We start from the raw sequence: 21,077 nt of genomic DNA, 5'->3' as shown, positions 1-21,077 counted from the left end.
GGGCACCTCCCCCAGCTCTTGAACTGGTGGCACTGCTCCTGCTACAACTCTGCCCTGCAGGGCTCTGAGAAGCCACTTTTGTCACACAGGAGAAAGCAACCCCCGGGGGCACTCCCTAGTACTGGTGAGGGAATGAAATGTTTGCTCCTTCTGTGCTGTGCTGAAGAGCTCCATGCTTGGAAGCATGTGGCAGGCAGATGGGCAGCATCTGCCCGGGCAGTACGTGCCCTGTGACAGGGGCAGAGGAAATGCCACCCTGGCACAACAGATCACTTCTTCTTGGTTTACTTTAATCCTACCTTCCTGGGGTTTTTTTCCTCTCCACCCCTCACCCATCCCCTCCCCCCACCACCATGCAAAGCTCAGGGCATCTCCTGTATCCATTTACATTCTGCTTGGGTCTCCTGCAGTAATCACTCCCAGCTGTCCCAGCCCTTGCTCTCCAGCTCTCATTGTCTCACTCTTGCTGTGGTTTTAGGTTCTGTCCCCTAGACTTTAACTCTTTCAGAGCATGGAGTCTAAATATGAGCCCAGCACTGTCAGGGCACCCCATGGCCCTCAGCACCACACCTCCATAGCTTTGAACTCACCCCCCCCCCAGCCAAGATGCAGGCTCTGACACTGCTGTGGACAGCTTGGGCCAGGCCTTGACAACCCTTTAAGGGAAGAAATTGTTCCTCATGTCCAACCCAAACCTCCCCTGGCACAACTTGAGTCTGTCTCCTCCTGTCCTGTCACTTGTCCCTTGGGAGGAGAAAACCTCAACCCCCCTCACTCCAACCTCCTGCACCCTACCAGGTCCCAGGGCTGTGGTGAGAAGGAAAGGATCCCCATCACTGCCACACCAGGCAGGGGTGGAGAGCCATGGCCTTACCATCTTGGCAGAGCTCGCCAGCCACCCCGGGCGGGCAGCGGCAGGCACCGGTGGCAGGGTCACAGGTGCCACCGTTCTGGCAGCGGCAGCTCTGGCTGCAGTTCCTCCCAAAGGTGCCATCTGGGCAGGCTGGGGTGAGACAGGGAGAGAGGTGAGGCTCCTTCAGATGGCTCAGCCCTGGCACAGGGCTGGGAAGAGCCTGCTGGCCCCGTGCCCTGCAGCCAGACTCACTGTGGTTGCAGAGGATGCCAGTCCAGCCCGCGGGGCACTCGCAGCCGCTGCCCTCTGTGCTGCACCGGGCCCCGTTCTGGCAGTCCTCGCAGGTCAGGCTGCAGTCAGGACCAAAGGTGTTCTCCAGGCAGACTGCAAGGAGAGGAGCTGCAGGTGAAAAGCCTTCCCCAAGGCTGCTCAGCACCCCGGGGGGGTTTGGTGACCTGAGTGGGCTCTGCGTGCGCAGGGAAGGGACCCGACAGGCAACCACAACTCTGAAGCCCTCCAAGCACCCAACAATGCCTTTTACCAGTGCTGCAAGGTGCCCACCAAACTTCTCTGACAGGGTGTGCTCTCCTCTTGCTTCCACCTCTTCCTCCTCTTCCTCATAGTCGTCGTTGAAGAGCTGGGTCAGCTCATCTCGAAGGATGGCCACATGAGGGATGGGGAGGGTGACAGGGCGACGGCCATCCAGGGCCTCCACGGTGTCCTCCAGGGCTAGGGAAGCAGCCATGGAAGCATGGAATGGGTTGGAACTGGATGATCTTTAAGGTGCCTTCCAACCCAACTCCCTCACCCTAAGCAGGGACACCTCCCACTCAAGCCCAGGCTGCTCAAGGCCCCATCCAGGCTGGCTTGGAACACCTGCAGGGAGAGGACTCTGCTGTGGGATGATGGAGTCGGCATGGGAGAAGAGAGGAGACCTCTGGCAGGTGAGCAGCAGGACAGAACCCCCCTGGCAGGAAAGGGAGCAGCTGATGTGGCAGGGTTTGCACCACTCACCTCCAGAGTGGCACCTCCAACATTTTTGCTGGTTGTTTTGGGTTGGTTTTTTTTTTTGGCTAGGATGAGCCCAGGCCAGCTGAGAGCCTTCCTGCTCCATGGGAGAGGTTTTGATCCTAACCTTGCCAGCAGCTCTGGCTTCTCAGCATGCTCAGCTCCCCTCACCCCATCAGCTTTGTCCTGTTTCTCTGGCCAGAGCTCTTCACCACCCAGCAGCACACTCACAGAGGCAGCTCCTGCGGTCCTCATCCAGCCTGTAGCCAATGTCACAGCTGCACTGGAAGGAGCCCTGCTGGTTCTGGCAGGTGTGCTCACACCCCCCGTTGTTTGAGGAGCACTCATCCACATCTGGAAGACAAGGGGGCAGCAGGTCCCCCCCACAGGATGGGGGCCACAGGTCAGCAAGCTGGCTGCTGGCATCACATCTGTTAGCTGCATGAAGCCTAACTGAAGCATCAGGGAATACCCAAGTGCCACAGGGAGCCCTGGGTGCTGGGTGTCAGCTCCCCTCTGCCACCAAGGGTGCAGAAATAGGTGGGTCAGCTTAGGGTTCCACCTGGGAAAGGCTGCCAGAGAGCTTTGGTAGTAAGAAGAACTCCTGGAGAGGAGAAAACTTCACCTTGGAGCTCATCAAACCAAAGCATTCAGCTCCCAATCCCACCACTGCTGCTAAGCCACCACCACCACCACATCCATGCTTTGAAATCCCTCTGGGCACAGTGACTGCACCACCTCTCCAGGCAGCCTGTGCCAATGCTTGAGAACAACCCTCACGGTGCAGAAAGTGCTCCTCATGGCCAACCTGAACCCCTCTTGGCACAACCTGAGGCAGCTACTTCTGGAGACGAGCACCTCTCGCTGTGCTGCCAGGCTGGGGCCAGCAGCAGCAGTGCCCAGGGGGATGTTGGTGCTCACCCTCACAGCCACAGCCATCCGTGCTGAGCCTGTAGCCAGCCTGGCAGGCACACTCGTAGCCTCCAGGGTAGTTGTAGCAGTCCTGCTGGCAGCAGTGAGCGCCGCTGGCACACTCGTTGATGTCTGCACAGAAACCAAAGGGCTGTGACAGTGGCAGAATGGCAGCAGTTGGGAAGGACCTCTGGAGAGCCAGTCCAAGCCCTTTGCCAGAGCAGCTTGCCCAGGCAGGTGGGTTTGGAGGAATGCCTTCAGGTGCAGCTCTGCAGGGATGCTGGAGCTGGTTCCCATTGCTCCAGTGAGGTCTGAGCTGCCTGCCAGCTGCTGCTGCTCCTGGAACGAGGCAGCTTGCAGCCAGCAGCTCAGCCTGGCAGTGTGCCACTCAGCCCAGGGAGCATCACTGCCTGGCAGGGGTTGGAAGAGACCTCTGGAGGGCACCTGGTGCCGGTGCTTTGCTGCTGTGTTGTGATGTATGAGGACAGCTCCTGCTGCTCCCTTGTGCTGACGCAGCGAGGGCTTGCTCAGTGGGCACCACAGAGGGTTCCTGACTGGGTTTTGTCCCTCAAGGGGCTCAGTGATGCAGACTAAAGTGCGTGCCCAACCTCTAGGGCATCTCCAGAGCTGGAGGTGGATCTCACCCTTGCTTCTCCATTAGCACATACTTTGTGGAACAGGATGGGGCTGATCTGAGCTTGGCTTGCAGCCAGTGACTGTTCCACATCACTCATTCACTCATCACTGCTGCTTCCTGTGAGCTGCCAGCCAGGCTGGTACCCTTGGAGCACCATCCCCTCTAGACATAGGCTCAGAAGTATGAGATGAGTCTCTGCCAAGGCTGCCTTAGACCAGTTTCAGCAGGGAAAAACTGCCTGGCTCTGAAGTCCACAGCTTCTGTGTGGGTCTTGAGTGGAGGTCTGAGGATGCCCTCACAGAATCAGAATGCAGGAGGTTGGAAGAGACCTTTGAAGGTCTTCTAGTCCAACCCCCCCTGCAGTCATCAGGGACACCTCCAACTGGATCAGGTTGCTCAGGGTCACATGAAATTCGACCTTGAATGTGTGCAGGGCAGGGGTCTCCACCATGTCCCTGAAAGCCCTGTGGCAGTGCCACCTCTCCCTGTGCCACCTCTTCCCAGCCCTGCTGGCCTGACAGAACCTGCACAGGGAGCAGCTAACGATGGGACCCTCCTCATCACTTGAGGTGCTTGTGACAGCAGGCAGTGGGACCTGTCCCCTTACCAGTGCAGGTCTTCTGGTCCTCCTCCAGCCGATAGCCGAAGTTGCAGGTGCAGACGGGGCCAGAGCTGGTGTGGTGGCAGGCGTGGGCACAGCCCCCGTTGTTGGCCTCGCAGCTGTTGACAATCTCCATCTCGATCCCTGCAAGAGGCACAGGGGGGCAGGGTGAGTTCAGTCAGCCTCAAATGTGTGACTGGAGGAGGAACTGAGCTAGAGAAGTGATGACCTCTGCTCCCATCAAGAACTCACTGCTGCTGCACCAAGCTGGAGCAGGTATCTGCACAGCTTCCAGCTGAGCTCCTTGGCTGGGTGCTTGTGTGTGCACAGCCCTGCTGAGGAGGAGGAGAGGAGTGCTCTGCAGCAGGGAAAGGGATGGGAACAGCCTGCCACAGGCCACTGCTGGGCTGGGAAAGTGGTGTGCAAAAATAAACCCATCCCACGTAGCCTCCTGGGGACACACTCGTGGAGCAGGCTCTGGACAGTGTCTGAGCTGAAGCAGGCTGCAGACAGAGCTGCTGCCATTCCTGACGAGCTGCAGTGTGTGCTGCCAACCCAGAGTTGGCTCAGGCTGTGTGAGCACAGAGCTGTGCTGATGCCAGCCAGCACTGGGAGCAGCAGCTGAGCAGGGACACATGCAGATGCCTACAGCTAGGAACGTTCCTGGCTGCCATGTCGACAGGGTAGGGGCAAGCCTCAAGAGCAGCCACACATCCTCTGAGCTTGGCAAGGCTCCTGTAAACTGCAGGCTGCTCCAGTAGGCTTCCTTAAACTGAGAGGCACTTGTACCATGGGGCTTGGGCTCGTTCATGAACCTCAGGGAAAGGGATTCTGCCTAGAAGAACAGTTCTGAGGCTTTGTTTTTGGCATGTTCAGGCCCGAGGAGGATGAAAGAAGAGGAGCCTGCTGCTTCCCCAGGGATCTGTGCATGCCATCACAGCCTTCCACCATGGCCCAGCTGCCTTCTAGATGTCACAACGTGAGTGTGGCCCCTTTCTCTCCCTCACTGACACAAGAACTAGCACAGAAGGTGCTGGAAGGAGCAGGGAGAGACTTTCCAGCCACGAAGGTGACTGAGTTCTACAGAGTGGTCAGTGAGCCACAGCTGGAGAGGCCACACCAGAACACGATGGGGGTTGTGCTTCTGCTGTCCCTGCTGTCAAAACTGACCCTCCAGGTCCCATCCCTTACCAGATGCTTACCTGGAGATCTGAGCAGCAATAAACCCAAGCTTTTTTGTCCCCTCTGGGCCAGTTTGCTGAAGCCACAAAGGGTCATCTTCCCTGCTATGTGAGGAGGCAGCTAAGGCTTCTCAATGCAGCCCTCTGCCAGCCTAGCTGGCTGGCAAGCAGCCTCAGCCCACCAGCTGCAGGGAATTGTGCAGTGGCCCCTGGAGCTGAGCTCAGGGTGGCTGTTGCAGGCTTTCCTGGGGAGGCAGACATGCAGGTGCTCAGGCTCCTAATGAGCATCAGCAGTCCAGGTCCTCACACTGCTGTCTCATGCCTTTCAAGACCCATTTCTGGTCTGAAAAGCCTGAGGGACCTGGGAGTGCTGGGGGATAAGAAGTTAAGCATGGCACAGCAGTGTGCCCTGGTGGCCAACAAGGCCAATGGGATCCTGGGGTGCATAAAGAAGAGTGTGTCCAGCAGATCCAGGGAGGTTCTCTTCCTCCCCTACTCTGTCATCTTGAGAACTGCCTTCAGTTTTGGGCTCCTCAGTTGAAGAAGGACAAGGATCTGCTGGAGACAGTCCAGCAGAGAGCTACGAGGATGATGAGGGCATTGGAGCACTGCCTGGTGAGGAGAGGCTGAGGGACCTGGGGCTGCTTAGGCTGGAGAAGAGAAGACTGAGAGGGGATTGAATCAATGTCTATAACTACCTGAGGGCTGGGGGTCAGGAGGGGGGGACAGGCTCTGCTCACTGCTCCCTGGGATAGGACAAAGAGCAGTGGATGGCAGCTGCAGCACAGGAGGTTCCAGCTCAGCACAAGGAGGAACTTCTTTGCTGTAAGGGTCCCAGAGCCCTGGCACAGGCTGCCCAGAGAGGTTGTGGAGTCTCCTCTGGAGCCTTTCAAGGCCTGTCTGGATGTGTTCCTGTGTGCCCTGAGCTAGATTGGGTGGTCCTGCTCTGGCAGGTGGGGTTTGGACTGGCTGATCTCTTTGGGTCCCTTCCAACCCCTGACATCCTGTGAGCCTGTGATGCTCACAGCCCTGAGAGGCTCCCAGTGAGAGCTGCAGTAGCTGCATGGGTAGAGCACTACAGCTCCCAGCAACACCAGTGCCCAGCACTGGGACAGCCCCAGAGCTGTCTCTAGGGGGGCTGCCAGTGGAGACAGCCACTCTAGGCTGCCCATGGGGGTGTGTTGGCTAAAGATGTGTAGACAGTTTGGCTCCTTCTTGCACAACCACGTTGAGTTCTTGATGGGAGCAGAGGTGATCACTTCTCTAGCTCAATTCCTCCTCCAGTCACACATCTGCAGCTGACTGAACTCACCCAGCACAGCCCCCAGGAGCAAGAATTTGGCCTCTTTGCAGCCAAAAGGCTCCAAAGACATTGCCTACACCAGCAAAAGCAGCTTGGTGGTAACTTGAAAGATCAGACATATTTGTAACTCTGGTGGGAGAGTAAACAGCCCCAAACCTGCCTGTGAAATCACAGAATCAGGCAGGCTGGAAGAGAGCTCCAAGCTCAGCCAGCCCAACCTAGCACCCAGCCCTGCCCAACCAACCAGACCATGGCACTAAGTGCCCCAGCCAGCCTTGGCTTCAACACCTCCAGCCATGGCAACTCCACCACCTCCCTGGGCAGCCCATTCCAATGCCAATCACTCTGACAACAACTTCCTAACAACATCCAGCCTGAACCTCCCCTGGCACAGCTTGAGGCTGTGTCTCCTTCTTCTGTCCCTGGCTGCCTGGCAGCAGAGCCCAACCCCACCTGGCTACAGCCTCCCTGCAGGCAGCTGCAGGCAGCAATGAGCTCTGACCTGAGCCTCCTCTGCTGCAGGCTGCACACCCCCAGCTCCCTCAGCCTCTCCTCACAGGGCTGTGCTCCAGGCCCCTCCCCAGCCTTGCTGCCCTTCTCTCAACACCTTCCAGCACCTCAACATCTCTCTTGAACTGAGGAGCCCAGAACTGGACACAGCACTCCAGGGGTGGCCTGAGCAGTGCTGAGCACAGGGGCACAAGAACCTCCCTTGTCCTGCTGCCCACACTGCTCCTGAGCCAGCCCAGGATGCCATTGGCTCTCTTGGCCACCTGGGCACTGCTGCCTCATCTTCAGCTGCTCTCTACCAGCAACCCCAGGGCCCTCTCTGCCTGCCTGCTCTCAGCCACTCTGGCCCCAGCCTGTAGTGCTGCTTGGGGTTGTTGTGGCCAAAGTATAGAACCCTGCACTTGGCCTTGTTCAGTCTCATCCCCTTGGCCTCTGCCCACCCATCCAGCCTGGCCAGGTCCCTCTGCAGGGCTCTGCTACCCTCCAACGGCTCCACATCTGCTCCTAGCTTGGTGTGATCTGCAACCTTACTGATGCTGGACTCAATTCCCTGGTCCAGATCATCAATAAAGGTATGGAACAGGACCAGCTTCACCCCCCCAGTTCCCAGGTGATTGTGCACAGACACTTGCCTGGCACAGCCAGCCCCACCCCCTGTGCCCACTTGCCCACTGAGGGGGGGTTCTGCAGGCAGTACTCACGGTAGCACTGCTTGCCATCTGCCCCCAGCTCATAGCCGGGGTTGCAGGTGCACTTGAAGGAGCCATGGGTGTTGAGACACTGATGGGCACACAGGGCCTGCCCAGCCAGGCACTCGTCCACATCTGCAGGAGAGGAGCAGGCAGTAAGCACAGCAGGCAGGCACAGACATGCTCCCAGCAGGACAGCTTTAACCACCCCCCAGTTTTCCACTGGGTTCTGAATGCTGTTGGTCCAGACCAACAAAGAAGCAGAGTGAGGAGTTCAGATCACTGCAAAGCTTCCTAGGGAAGGAGGTCACAGGAAGCTCCCAGCGCTGCTCCAAGACAGCTCCAGCAGGGCTCTGGCACAGACACCAGCAGAGCCTCCAGGAGGTTTGTGCACCACTGCTCGACTCAGCTGCTGAGGGTTACCAGGGCTGAGCACTGCTGAGGGTCGCCAGGGCTGAGCACTGCTTCAGCCCCCCAGGCTCTGCTGGCAGGGTCTTACCTTCGCAGCTCTTGCCGTCGGGTGCCAGGCGGTAGCCGGGGTGGCACTGGCAGCGCGCTGACCCTCGCTGGTTGTGGCAGAGCTGCATGCAGCCCCCGTTCCTCTCCGTGCAGGGGTTCCTCACTGCAGGGCAGAGCAGCAGCAGGCTCGTTTGATGCTAATCCTGGCGTCAGGCTTACAGGAGAGCAGAGCATCAAGCAGCTGTGCCCAGCAAGGGAGGCTGCGGTCGGTGAGGGGCTGCTGCCCACCGGTCTGCCTCCTTCTCCACCCCAACAGGAGGATCTGCATGGGGTGAGGGGCTGCTGCCCACCAGTCTGCCTCCTGCTCCACCCCAGCAGGAGGATCTGCATGGGGTGAGGGGCTGCTGCCCACCAGTCTGCCTCCTGCTCCACCCCAGCAGGAGGATTTGCAGGGGCTGAGGGGCTGCTGCCCACCGGTCTGCCTCCTTCTCCACCCCAACAGGAGGATCTGCATGGGGTGAGGGGCTGCTGCCCACCAGTCTGCCTCCTGCTCCACTCCAGCAGGAGGATCTGCATGGGGTGAGGGGCTGCTGCCCACCAGTCTGCCTCCTGCTCCACTCCAGCAGGAGGATCTGCATGGGCTGAGGGGCTGCTGCCCACCAGTCTGCCTCCTGCTCCACCCCAGCAGGAGGATCTGCATGGGGTGAGGGGCTGCTGCCCACCAGTCTGCCTCCTGCTCCACCCCAGCAGGAGGATTTGCAGGGGCTGAGGGGCTGCTGCCCACCAGTCTGCCTCCTGCTCCACCCCAGCAGGAGGATTTGCAGGGGCTGAGGGGCTGCTGCCCACCAGTCTGCCTCCTGCTCCACTCCAGCAGGAGGATTTGCAGGGGCTGAAGGGCTGCAGAGGGCAGCTGCTGACCTGAGGCAAACCTCTCCTGCAGAGGCTTGCCTTGGGGACCTCCCTCTGTGGAAAACAAGGAGCAAACGCCAGGCAAATCTGCCTCGAGTGCTGCTACCACGATGCTGGCAGACCCCTGCCCTGCTGCAGCACCTGCACAGAGCCCTGCCCACTGCTGTCTTCTCACTGTCCCGGTTCTACCTTATCAACTTCACAGCTAATGACCTCCCTCCTCCGCCTGCTGCTGCTTGCTGAATACCAGCTGCTCTGAATGAGGAGCCTGAACTTCTGCCCTCCAGCCCCTTCAGCCTCTCCCCCTCCCGCAGCTGCAGCAGGTCAGCCAGGGAGCTGTCTGCAGGCAGGGGAGAAGGTCCCATCCCGCTGCGACAGGCTGCTGCTCCTTCCCTTTCTCAGCAGCCTGTGCCTTCAGACAGCTCCGTTTGTCTTGGCCACACTCCTTCAGCTTTTCCTGGCCTTTCAGAGGGAGCTGCAGGACGTGGCCAGGCCAACACCACCATGCAGGGATTGTACTGGAGGGGGAACCTCCAGTCTGAGGTCTGGGACAGGCTGGGGACAGGCTCCCAAGTCAACCTCAAGGCCAAGTGCAAGGTTCCTGCAGCTTGGTCGGGGCAATCCCAAGAACAGATCCAGGCTGGGTGAGGAGTGGCTAAAAGCATCCTGCAGGAGAAGGACTTGAGGGTGTCAGTTGGTGACAAAGCCCCCAGGAGCCAGCACTGGTCGCTGGCAGCCCAGCAGGCAGCTGTGCGCTGGCTGCATCTGGAGCAGGGAGAGCAGCAGCACAGGGAGGGGATTCTGCCCCTCTGCTCTGCTCTGCTCTGCTCAGACCTCACCTGCAGCACTGCCCCCAGCTCCTGCCCAGCCTGCTCCAGTGGGAGCTGTCCCTGCCGACGGCAGCGAGTTGGAACAGGAGGATCTTCAAAGTCCCTTCCAACCCAACCCATTCTATGGACCTCTGAGCCTGCCAGGCTGTGTGCCCTGCTCCCCACCCACCCCAGCTGCCCTGAGGACAGCCCAAGCAGCAGCTCTGCCTGTCCAGGTGTGCCCCCCCCACCCCCCCAGGTGCTGGAGGGACTCACGGGTGCAGCGTTTGCCATCCTCCTGCAGCTGGTAGCCTGCTCGGCACTGGCAGCGGTGCTGCGCCGGGGCCAGCTGCACGCAGTCCTGCTGGCAGCCGCCGTTGTGCAGGGCACAGGAGTTCACGGCTAGGAGGCAAGGGGACAGGGCACACATCAGCAAACGGTGCCACCTGCACAGCTGGGGGAAGGGCAACCTCACGGAGCTCGACAAGGGCAAGGGTAGGATCCTGCTCCAGTGCAAGCAAGGGAAGCAGCTCCCTGGAGCTGAGGTGGAAGCAGGGGAGGTGCAGGTTGAACACCAGGAAAAATGCCTCCACCAAAAAGGGGTATCAAGGGCTGGCCCAGGCTGGCCCAGCAGTGGAGAGGTGAGTGGGTACAAGCAGCGTGGCTGCACCAAGGACAAATCCTGCCTGACAAACCTGGTGGCCTTCTATGGACAGGTCACAACACGGATAGCTGAGGGGCAAGCAACTGATGGCATCTACCTGGCCCTGAGCAAGGCCTTTGGCACTGTCCCACACCACATCCTGGTCTCCAAGCTGGTGACACATGGGTTTGAGGGGTGGGGCACTGGATGGACAAAGAAGTGGCCTGATGGCTGCACCCAAAGAGTGGCTGCCAATGGCTCCATGGCCAAGTGCAGGCCAGTGACAAGCAGAGTCCCTCAGGGATCAGTCCTGGGACAGTCTTGCTCAACATCTCTGTGGGTGCCATGGACAGAGGCACTGAGTACAGCCTCAGCAAATCTGCTGATGACACCAAGCTGTGTGGTGCAGCAGCCAGGCTGGAGGGCAGGATCCATCCAGAGGGAGCTACACAGGCTGCAGAGGTGGGCACAAGCCAATCTCAGGAGGTTCAACAAGACCAAGGGCAAGGTCCTGCAGCTGGGTGGAGGCAATGCCAAGCACCAATCCAGGCTGGGCAGTGCCAGGCTGGAAAGCAGCCCTGAGGAGAGGGACTTGGGGGTGCTGCTTGATGAGAAGCTCCACAGGAGTCAGCAGTGTGCAATTGCAGCCCAGAAAGCCAAGCAGAGCCTGGGCTGCAGCAGCAGAAGTGTGGCCAGCAGGGCCAGGGAGGTGATTCTGCCCCTCTGCTCTGCTGTGCTGAGACCCCACCTGGAGTCCTGCATCCAGCTCTGGAGCCCCTGGGACAAGAGGGCTGTGGAGATGCTGGAGTGTGTCCAGAGCAGGGCCAGGAGGATGCTGAGAGGCTGCAGCAGCTCTGCTGTGAGCACAGACTGAAAGAGTTGGGGCTGTGCAGGCTGGAGCAGAGGAGGCTCCCAGGGGACCTTCTTGTGGCCTGCCAGGACCTGAAGGGGGCTACAAAAAAGCTGGGGAGGGACTTTTGAGGCTGTGAGGGAGTGGCAGGAGTGGGGGGAATGGAGCAGAGGTGGAGGTGAGGAGAGTGAGGCTGGAAGTGAGGAGGAAGTTGTTGAGCAGGAGAGTGGTGAGAGGCTGGAATGGGTTGCCCAGGGAGGTGGTAGAGGCCCCATGGCTGGAGGTGTTTGAGGCCAGGCTGGCTGAGGCTGTGTGCAGCCTGCTCTAGGGTAGGGTGTTCCTGGGCATGGCAGGGGGTTGGAACTGGCTGCTCCTTGTGGTCCCTTCCAACCCTGCCTGATTCTATGATCCTAGGAGGTGCTGGAGTCGCTGCTCCAGCAGGGATCCAAAACATGTCTTAGGGACAAAGTTTAGTGGCAGACTTGGCTGTGCTAAGCTGATGGTTGGACTTGATCTTAAAGGTTTTTTCCAACCTAAACCATTCCCTGAGCTCTCATTTAAAACTTTCCAAGCCCAACATCCCATCACAAGCCTCTAATTAACTGCACACCATTTAAGGGAATGGAAGTGACCCAGTAGGGTCAGAGCTTTTGCTGCCATGGCCAAGGCTGGTGCTGGGGCTCTCCCTGTCTGTCCCCTGTGCTGCCATTGTTTCCTTTCTCCCCTCTGGAATCCAAGGCAGAAATGCTCCACGTTCCTGCAGAGGTCTGGGTCAGGGCTGCAGAGCTCAGGCTGCAGCAGATGGGTGGGTGGTCAGCTAAAAATATTCTGCTCTGGTGAAGTCTTCAGTAACAAATACTCCAAACCAGCCATGAATAATGTGCTGGTTGAGGAAGGGGGAGGGTCACAAGAGAAGTGAAGCTGTGCTGCCTGCCTGCCTGCCAGAGCATTCCTTCATGTGGGAAAAGTCCTGGGCTAGGTTCTACCAAGCCTCCTATGGCTGGGCAGCCTCCCAGTGTGCTCTCACTGCTCTGAACGTGCACTCTGGCCAGCTCCCCCCCCCCACACACACCTATGCTGCTGAAAGATGTTTTCAGAGTAGGAAAACCCAAACTCATCAAATCACAGAATGGGTTGGGCTGGAAGAGACCTTAGAGACCATTCAGCCCAGCTATGAACCCAGCACTGCCCCAGCACCGCCACAGCTCCACAGCTTTGAAACCCCTCCAGGTATGGTGACTCCATCAATGCCTTGGGCAGCCTGGGCCAGGCCTGGACAACCCTCAAGGGGCAGAAATTGTTCCTCATGTCCACTGTTAGGAAAGGGTTCTTTGGAGTGAGGGTGGTGAGACACTGGCACAGGTTGCCCAGGGAGGTTGTGGAGCACAGAAGCATCCAATGTGATCGAAGATTACATTCAGTGATTCTGTGCTCCACAACCACCCTGGAGGTGTTCAAGGCCAGGCTGGATGAGGTCTTGAGTGACCTGTTCTAGTGGGAGGTGTCCCTGCCTATGGCAGGGGGTTGGAACTGGATGATCTTTGAGGTCACTTCCAACCCAAACCCTCCCCTGGGACAACCTGAGGCTGTTTCCCCTTATCCCATCTCTTGTTACTTGGGAGAAGAAACTGAGCCCCACCTGGCTTCAGCCTCCTTTCAGGGAGCTGTAGAGAGCCAGAAAGGTCTCTCCTCAGCCTCTTCCAGGTGACTCAGTTCAGGTTCTTCTCTCCCCTCCACACTCAACATATCTCTCTGGGTGGCACAGAACTGGGTGCTGAGGCACCCACCCCAGGCCCTGCAGTGCCCACGCAGTGCCCATGCAGTGATGGAGGCTTTGCAAGGGCAAGAGCTGCTCCTCAACAGCAGAGGAAGCTGCTGGCACTCAGCACGTGGGCTATGGCAGCTCTTGGCCACCAGCAGCAGCTCAGGTAGGGTATGGAGAGCAGCTGCTGGGACACACATCCCTGTTCCAGCAAGTTCTCCTTGGTGGAAGGTGGTCCAGGACAACCTGGTGCCAGAACTGCTTCCCTGGAGCTTGCCCCACGCTGTCTGCAGGCCACTTAGAGAATGTGAAAGGTGAAGCAGTGAGAGCACAGAGGCCTTGCAGAGCTTTTTCTCTCCTCCTGTGCTTTCCTGGTGCTGCTTCTTTGCTAGCAAACCCTCTCCTCCAGAGCACTAACCCCACTGGAGCCTCCCTGTGCTGTGCCTGCGCTCAGTGCTGTCCCAGCCAGCGTGGGGACATTCCAGACCACTATGGGGAGTGGGCAACCAGAATTCCTTCCCTGCCAGGAGCCTTCTGCACAGGGAAGAGGTGGTGGCATCACTGGCTGTGGGGTGCTCATCAGCCACACAGCACTGCTGGCACACCTGTGGGGTGATGGGCAAAGCAGCCGTGTCTGGTGGCATCAGGCAGAGCCACCCACGGAACTCTGCCTGGCTCAGGCAGCACCAAAGGGTGGCTAAGAGAGGAACTAACTCAGTGCTAAGCCCCAGGAATGATCAGACAAAACAATGAAAGGCTGAAATGGTTTGGGGGTTTCCATCAAAGCAAAGCCCTTCGAGTTCTGGGTCTCCTCAGCTGGCTTCTGGCAGGGTAACAGCCAGGAGCCCTCTCTGCTGGCCTTGCTTTGATTGCTGCTCTGCTTTGGGGGTTGCTGAGCTTTTTGTCTTGGCTGTTTACAGAACCACTCTAAAAATATTTCCATCCCCAGATGCTTTTCTGTGAGCAGGCTGCCAGGGCTGGTGTCACCCTGCACATCAGGCAGCTTGTTGCAATTACAGCTCAGACAGATTTTCCACAGATGATGTTTTGGTGTCTGCCAGAGGAGACCTCACCTCCATCCCTCTGTCTGAAGGGAGCACAGGGCTGCTGCAGGATAGGAGCAGCCAGATCCTGAGCCTCTGGTGCCCAGGAGGTGGCTAAAAGGGATGGGGAGGACTTAGCAGTGCTTGTGGCAGGGGAGGAGAAGGCTCACAGGATCAGAGGATCTTAGGCTCACAGGATCACAGGCTCACAGGATGTCAGGGGTTGGAAGGGACACAAAGAGATCATCCAGTCCAACCTCCCCTGCCAGAGCAGGACCATCCAATCTAGCTCAGGTCACACAGGAACACATCCAGACAGGCCTTGAAAGGCTCTAAAGAAGGAGACTCCACAACCTCTCCACAACCTCTCTGGGCAGCCTGTGCCAGGGCTCTGTGACCCATGCAGGAAAGAAGTTCTCCCTTGTGCTGAGCTGGAACCTCCTGTGCTGCAGCTCCCATCCATTGCTGCTTGTGCTAATCCCAGGGAGCAGTGAGAAGAGCCTGTCCCCCCCTCCTGACCCTCAGCCCTCAGAGATTTATAGACATTGATTCAATCCCCTCTCAGTCTTCTCCTGTCCAGACTAAGCAGCCCCAGGGCCCTCAGCCTTTCCCTATCAGGCAGTGCTCCAGTCCCCTCATCATCCTCATAGCTCTCCACTGAACCCTCTCCAGCAGATCCCTGTCCCTCTTCAACTGGGGAGCCAAAAACTGAGCAGGGCCATGTAGGAGCAGCCTAACCCAGGAGCTTTGTGAGCTGAGAAGAGCTGGACTCAGCAGCCACCCTGTGCCTTGCCATGCAGAGCTCCTCACCCAGCCTGGGGACCCTTAGCAGATTCACATCATTGCATTCACTCCTTTGGCATCCCTCTCTGGCTGCCCCAAAGCTCTGTGGGCAGAGGCCACCCTGGAAGTGCTGAAGATCATAGAATCATAGAATCAACCAGGTTGGAAGAGACCTCCAAGCTCATCCAGTCCAACCTAGCACCCAGCCCCAGCCAGTCAACCAGACCATGGCACCAAGTGCCTCATCCAGTCTCTTCTTGAAGACCTCCAGGGATGGTGCCTCCACCACCTCCCTGGGCAGCCCATTCCAGTGGGAAAAGATGTGCACATGTTGAGCTCCCAGGTGAGCCTGGAGTGTGACCACCACACCACAGCTTGGCCTGACCCAGGTTCCTCCACTCCAGTTTCTCCTCTCTCCCATTCATTTTCCCCTTCCCTCAAATCCAAGTCATTTTCCAGCAGAATCACAGCATCACTAAAGTTGGAAAAGGCCTTTAAGGTCACCAAGTCCAAGTGTAACCCAACTGCCAGGTCCTGAAGCACCTCAGCTCATTGTTTGAACACCTCCAGGGATGGGGACTCCATCACATAGAATCATAGAATCAGGCAGGCTGGAAGAGAGCTCCAAGCTCATCCAGTCCAGCCTAGCACCCAGCCCTGCCCAACCAACCAGACCATGGCACTAAGTGCCCCAGCCAGGCTTGGCTGCAACACCTCCAGCCACAGCCACTCCACCACCTCCCTGGGCAGCCTGTGCCACTGCCTGACCACCCCTGCAGGGCAGAAATGGTTCCTGATCTCCAACCTAACCCTCTCCTGGCACAATTTCAGGCCACTTCCTCTCATCCTATCATTGGGAAAAGAGACCAACATCAGCCTCACTCCAACCTCCTTCCAGGGAGCTGTAGGGAGCAACGAGCTCTGCCTTCAGCCTGCTCTGCCTACCCCTTAGAGAAGCCATAAGCAGCTGCAGCCAGAGCAGAGCCTGGCAGTGCCTCGTGGCACATCCCAGCGAGGAGCAGCTGGGGCCAGTGGCAGTGGCCAGGGAGCAGCCAGGCCCTGCAGAGCCCCGCAGGCTGCCTGCACTACGTGTGCAGATGCAAGCCCCTGGCAGCACACGCAGAGGATTAACCCTCCCTGCACACAGCTCCAGCCCACACAGAGCCCCTCTGCTCGCTGCTGCGCTCAAGCTGGCTCCGTCTGGAGGGCTCCTAACAGCAGGAGGGCTCCGTGCTGTAATCCTCAGCTGATGTGTTCCGACCTCAGCCCAATTGCAGCAAGCTGGTGTGTGTCAGCACAGCCCAGCTCTGCTCTGCAGAGCAGCCCAAGCCACTGGCTCAGAGCGAGTGCTCTGCCGCGGGCTGCATTCCAGCCCTCTGCCGAGGCGCTGGAGCAGGACCTGAGGATGTCAGGGTCCTGCCCATGTGGTTCTGATAAAGGGGGAGGTGATTTCAGGACGTTCAATGCCTCCTTTAGCTCTGCTTCCCTGTCAGCAGGGCTGCCTGCTGCTCCCCTCCCTCCTTTCTCTGTTAAATCCATCTCTGGCTGGCTCCCTGTGCCCAGCAGAGCCACAACAGAAGAATCATCCCTGGAAGTGCCCAAGAGCAGGCTTGGGTAAGGATTCGAGCAGCCTGGGCTGGCAGGAGGTGCTCCTGCCCATGGCAGCAGGTTGGAACTGGATGAGCTTTAAGGTCCCTTCCAACCCATTCTGGGATTCCATGACTCCTGCACGACCAAGCTGCAGCAGCAGTGGGAGCAGTCCCAACACCCATGGGGAAAATCCCTTTCAAAGGCAAAATGCTTCTCCCAGCCTCACAGACCACAGGTGCCAACCAGCTGGTGGCACAGAGCTGCACCACCACCCCTAGGGAGCTGCTTCTGAAGGTGCCTAAGGAGCTCCTGACAAGTCCTGCTGCATTCTGTGCCTTGCTTTACCACCTGCAGCACCCACCACAGAGGTGCCCACACCTCCCAAGGGTGTGAAGCTATCAGAATCATAGAATCAGGCAGGGTTGGAAAGGACCACAAGGAGCAGCCAGTTCCAGCCCCCTGCCATGCCCAGGGACACCCTACCCTAGAGCAGGCTGCACACAGCCTCAGCCAGCCTGGCCTCAAACACCTCCAGCCGTGGGGCCTCAACCCCCTCCCTGGGCAACCCATTCCAGCCTCTCACCACTCTCCTGCTCAACAACTTCCTCCTCACCTCCAGCCTCACTCTCCCCACCTCCACCTTTGCTCCATCCCCCAAGTCCTGGCACTCCCTGACAGTCTCAAAAGTCCCTCCCCAGCTTTTTTGTAGCCCCCTTCAGATGCTGCAAGGCCACAAGAAGGACCCCTGGGAGCCTCCTCTGCTCCAGAAGACAGCAGCAGCACAGTTATGCTTTTCCAACCCCCCCTTGATGCCCTCAGGAATAAAACAGGTCTTGACCTACCACTGTGAGCTTGGACAAAGAGTTCAGCCAGAGGCTGGAAAGCACCAATCACCCCAAGTCCACCCCCAGGAGCAGAGCTCTTCATCCACTCCTGCCCTGCCAGGGTTAGTGTCCACCAGGCTCCACAGGGAATTCTGGAGCATCCCATCCCAGACAGTGCTGCTTCCACTGAAGCCTTTGTGGGGAGCAGAAAACATCTCAAGAATTCCCTCTGTGGTTTTCCAGACCTTAGCTAGAAGCTTCTTGACAATTGTCCTCCTCTGCCTCCAGGGTGCCTCCTGGCCAGCTCTGCAGCTTGCTGGAGCTGCCAGCAGCTTCCCAAGGGCTTCCCAAAGCCTGCTTCAAGCCTGACCCAGCTCTGTCCTGCAAATCAACTCCCAGCCCTGGCCCAGCTCTGTCCTGCAAATCAACTCCCAGCCCTGGCCCAGCTCTGTCCTGCAAATCAACCCCCCAGCCCTGGCCCTGCTCTTCAGCAGTGACCTCCTCTGAGCTAGGGGCAGACAGCTCTGGAGCAGAGGGAGTGGGTGGCTGAGTCTCTCTGGCTCCAGGTCTCTTTAGTCCTGGAGAAACTTCTTTGCTGTGAGGGTGCTGAAGCCCTGGAGCAGCCTGCCCAGAGAAGCTGTGGAGTCTCCTCTGGAGAGCTCCCAAACCCTCCTGGGCGCTCAGGGTAGCTGCACCTCATGCCCACCTCTCACCAAGCTTCTCAGGGCATCAGCACACAGTGAGGGGCTCTGCAGTTTGTGCTGCCCTGGCTGTGGTGGGTACCACTTCCTCAGGTGGCCTTTTCCTGCTCCCATCCCCATTCCCAGCTGGAGCACACAGGCTCGTGCAGCCGTTTTTAGCAGGCTCTGGAACGTGCCCACATCCTGAGAACAAGCAGCAAACAGCCTTTGTAAAACCAAGGGCCAGGAATTTTTTCCACTTGCATGAAAATATCCCTCAAAAAAAAAAAAAAAAAAAACAAACCCAAAACCCCACAAAAGCCCTGGAAAAAAATGTGTCAAATGAGGCTGGGAGGGAGAAGTGGCTTAGCAAAACCAGCAGCAGATGCTGGCAGGCAGATTCCAAGCTCCACCTCAGTGTCTCCAAGCTTCTAGTCTGAGTAAGGCAATCAAACAACATTTCCAGCAGCTTGGCCCAGGAATGAGCTGAAAGGCAAAGCTGGCATCTGGGTGTTGATGCCTGGACACCACCATCCAAGGGCTGGCATGATCAGAAGCCAGGGAAGGGGCTTTAGAGGTGGTTATGGGCACAGGTCACAGGATCACAGAAGAGACCTTCATGACCAGGAAGGTGGTGGAGTCACCATCCCTGGAGGTGTTGAAGGCAAGCCTGGCTGGGGCACTTAGTGCCATGGTCTGGTTGATTGGACAGGGCTGGTGCTAGGTTGGGCTGGATGAGCTTGGAGGTCTCTTCCAACCTTCTTGTTCCTATGATTCTGTGACCATGGTCTGGTTGGACAGGGCTGGGTGCTAGGTTGGGCTGGATGAACTCAGAGGTCACAATATCACAGTATCACAGTATCACCAAGGTTGGAAGAGACCTCACAGATCATCAAGTCCAACCCTTTACCACAGAGCTCAAGGCCAGACCATGGCACCAAGTGCCACGTCCAGTCCTGCCTTGAACAGCTCCAGGGACGGCGACTCCACCACCTCCCCGGGCAGCCCATTCCAGTGTCCAATGACTCTCCCAGGGAAGAACTTTCTCCTCACCTCCAGCCTAAATCTCCCCTGGTGTAGCTTGAGGCTGTGTCCTCTTGTTCTGGTGCTGGCCACCTGAGAGAAGAGAGCAAACTCCTCCTGGCCACAACCACCCCTCAGGTAGAGACTCAGAGAGGAGTACAGCATCCCAAGAAGCAAGGAACACACAACAGGCCCTGCTCAGAAGTCTGTCCCCAGCTTTCTTATCAGCTCTTATAAGTACTGGAAGGCCACCAGGAGGTCTACTGGAAGACCACCAGGAGGTGTCCCTGCAAGGCTACCAGGAGATATCCCTGGAAGGCCACCATAAGGTCTCTCTGAAAGGCCACCAAAAGGTGTCCCTAGAAGGCCAAGAGGAGCTCCCACTGGAAGGCCACCAAGAAGTGTCCCTGGAAGGCCACCAGGAGGTCCCACTGAAAGACCACCAGAAGGTCTTTCTGGAAGGCCACCAGGAGCTCCCACTGAAAGGCCACCAGGAGGAGTCCCTAGGAGACCACCAGAAGCTCCCCCTGGAGCCTCCTGCTCTATCTGATCTTCTCACCCAGTGTGGTGGCTCTGCCAGAGGTGATAGGTAAGTGATGGGACTCAAGCCCCAGGATAAGCAGGGAATGGCTGCTGCTGAGCTTCTCTGCTCTGTGCCAAGCATTTCCCCAGCAGCAGCAGAAGCAGTAGCAGCAGCAGCAGCAACAGCAGCAGCAACAGCAGCAGCAGCAGCAACAGCAGCAACAGCAGCAACAGCAGCAACAGCAGCAACAGCAACAGCAGCAGCAGTAGCAGCAGTGGTAGCAGCAGCAGCAGCAGTAGCAGCAGTGGTAGCAGTAGCAGCAGCAGTAGTAGCAGCAGCAGTAGCAGCAGTGGTGGCAGCAGTGGCAGCAGCAGCAGTGACAGCAGCAGCAGTAGAAGCAGTGGTGGCAGCAGCAGCAGTAGAAGCAGTGGTGGCAGCAGCAGCAGTGGCAGCAGCAGTGGTGGCAGCAGCAGTGGCGGCAGCAGCAGCAGTAGCAGCAGTGGCAACAGCAGCAGTAGCAGTAGCAGCAGCAGCAGCAGCAGTGGCAGCAGCAGCAGCAGTAGCAGCAGTGGCAACAGCAGCAGTAGCAGCAGTGGCAGCAGCAGCAGCGGCAGTAGCAGCAGTGGCAGCAGCAGCAGCAGCAGTGGCAGCAGTAGCAGCAGCAGTAGCAGCAGTGGCAGCAGCAGCAGCGGCAGTAGCAGCAGTAGCAGCAGCGGCAGCAGCAGCAGCAGTAGCAGCAGTGGCAGCAGCAGCAGCAATGGCAGCAGCAGCAGCAGTAGCATCGGTAGCAGCTGCCACCTTGCATGCCCTGCTGGGCTGAGCCAGCCTGTGCAGGGTTTCTGTGCCGTGCCAGCCGCCTGCAGGCAGGAGCAGGAGGAGCTGGAGGCTGTGCTCACCGATGCAGGTCCTGCCGTCGGCGTGCAGGCGGAAGCCTGCCCTGCACTCGCAGTGGTAAGAGCCCAGGCTGTTGACACATCTGTGCTGGCAGCCCCCGTTGTGGACCTGGCACTCGTCAATATCTGCAGAGGAAAAGGAGGACAAAAGCTCAGTGGCCGTAGGGGGTTGGGAGGTCAGCAGCGTTCACCCTCTGCTGGCTGACTGCAGGCTGGAGGGAGGAAAGCAGAGGGTGCAGGTTTGCCACTGCACGGTGGTTCTGGAAGAGACTCCAAGGACGAGCATGCAAGCAGCAAAATAATCCTCAAAGCATCTTGCCTGGCCCTCAGCACAAAGCAGCCTTCATCCTCCTCACCACACAGGGCTCACTCCCTGTCCTTTCAGGACACCCCTGACTTTTTAGGCTGTCAGGAAGTGATAGGAGTGGGGGGAATGGAACCAAGCTAGAAATGAGGAGATTCAGACTGGGTGTTAGGAGGAAGTTCTTCAGCATGAGGGTGGTGAGAGGCTGGAATGGGTTGCCCAGGGAGGTGGTGGAAGCCTCATGCCTGGAGGTGTTTAAGGCCAGGCTGGATGAGGCTGTGGACAGCC

General features: G+C 58.3%; 1 protein-coding gene across 5 annotated transcripts in view; it reads right to left on the bottom strand.

The window, feature by feature from the left end:
- MEGF6 (multiple EGF like domains 6) overlaps positions 1-21,077 on the bottom strand; it is a 57,171-nt gene that overhangs the window by 23,315 nt on the left and 12,779 nt on the right. For 3 of the 5 annotated variants that reach the window (XM_064172055.1, XM_064172058.1, XM_064172057.1), the window contains exons 2-11: positions 20,489-20,611; positions 10,148-10,273; positions 8,194-8,316; positions 7,707-7,829; positions 4,018-4,155; positions 2,783-2,905; positions 2,093-2,215; positions 1,415-1,582; positions 1,106-1,237; positions 875-1,003 (exon numbers count right to left, since the gene is read on the bottom strand). In XM_064172055.1, coding sequence (XP_064028125.1) covers positions 875-1,003; positions 1,106-1,237; positions 1,415-1,582; positions 2,093-2,215; positions 2,783-2,905; positions 4,018-4,155; positions 7,707-7,829; positions 8,194-8,316; positions 10,148-10,273; positions 20,489-20,611 — 1,308 coding nt within the window. Of the gene's footprint in view, positions 1-874; positions 1,004-1,105; positions 1,238-1,414; positions 1,583-2,092; positions 2,216-2,782; positions 2,906-4,017; positions 4,156-7,706; positions 7,830-8,193; positions 8,317-9,251; positions 9,271-10,147; positions 10,274-20,488; positions 20,612-21,077 lie in introns of those variants that run through there. The other 2 variants (XM_064172056.1, XM_064172059.1) reach the window with 2 other exon arrangements.

Source organism: Pogoniulus pusillus, chromosome 36 (assembly GCF_015220805.1).
Source record: "Pogoniulus pusillus isolate bPogPus1 chromosome 36, bPogPus1.pri, whole genome shotgun sequence".
Classification (NCBI taxonomy): Eukaryota; Metazoa; Chordata; class Aves; order Piciformes; family Lybiidae; genus Pogoniulus; species Pogoniulus pusillus.
Note: the sequence above shows the minus strand (reverse complement) of the source record. Positions and strands in the feature narration are given on the sequence as shown.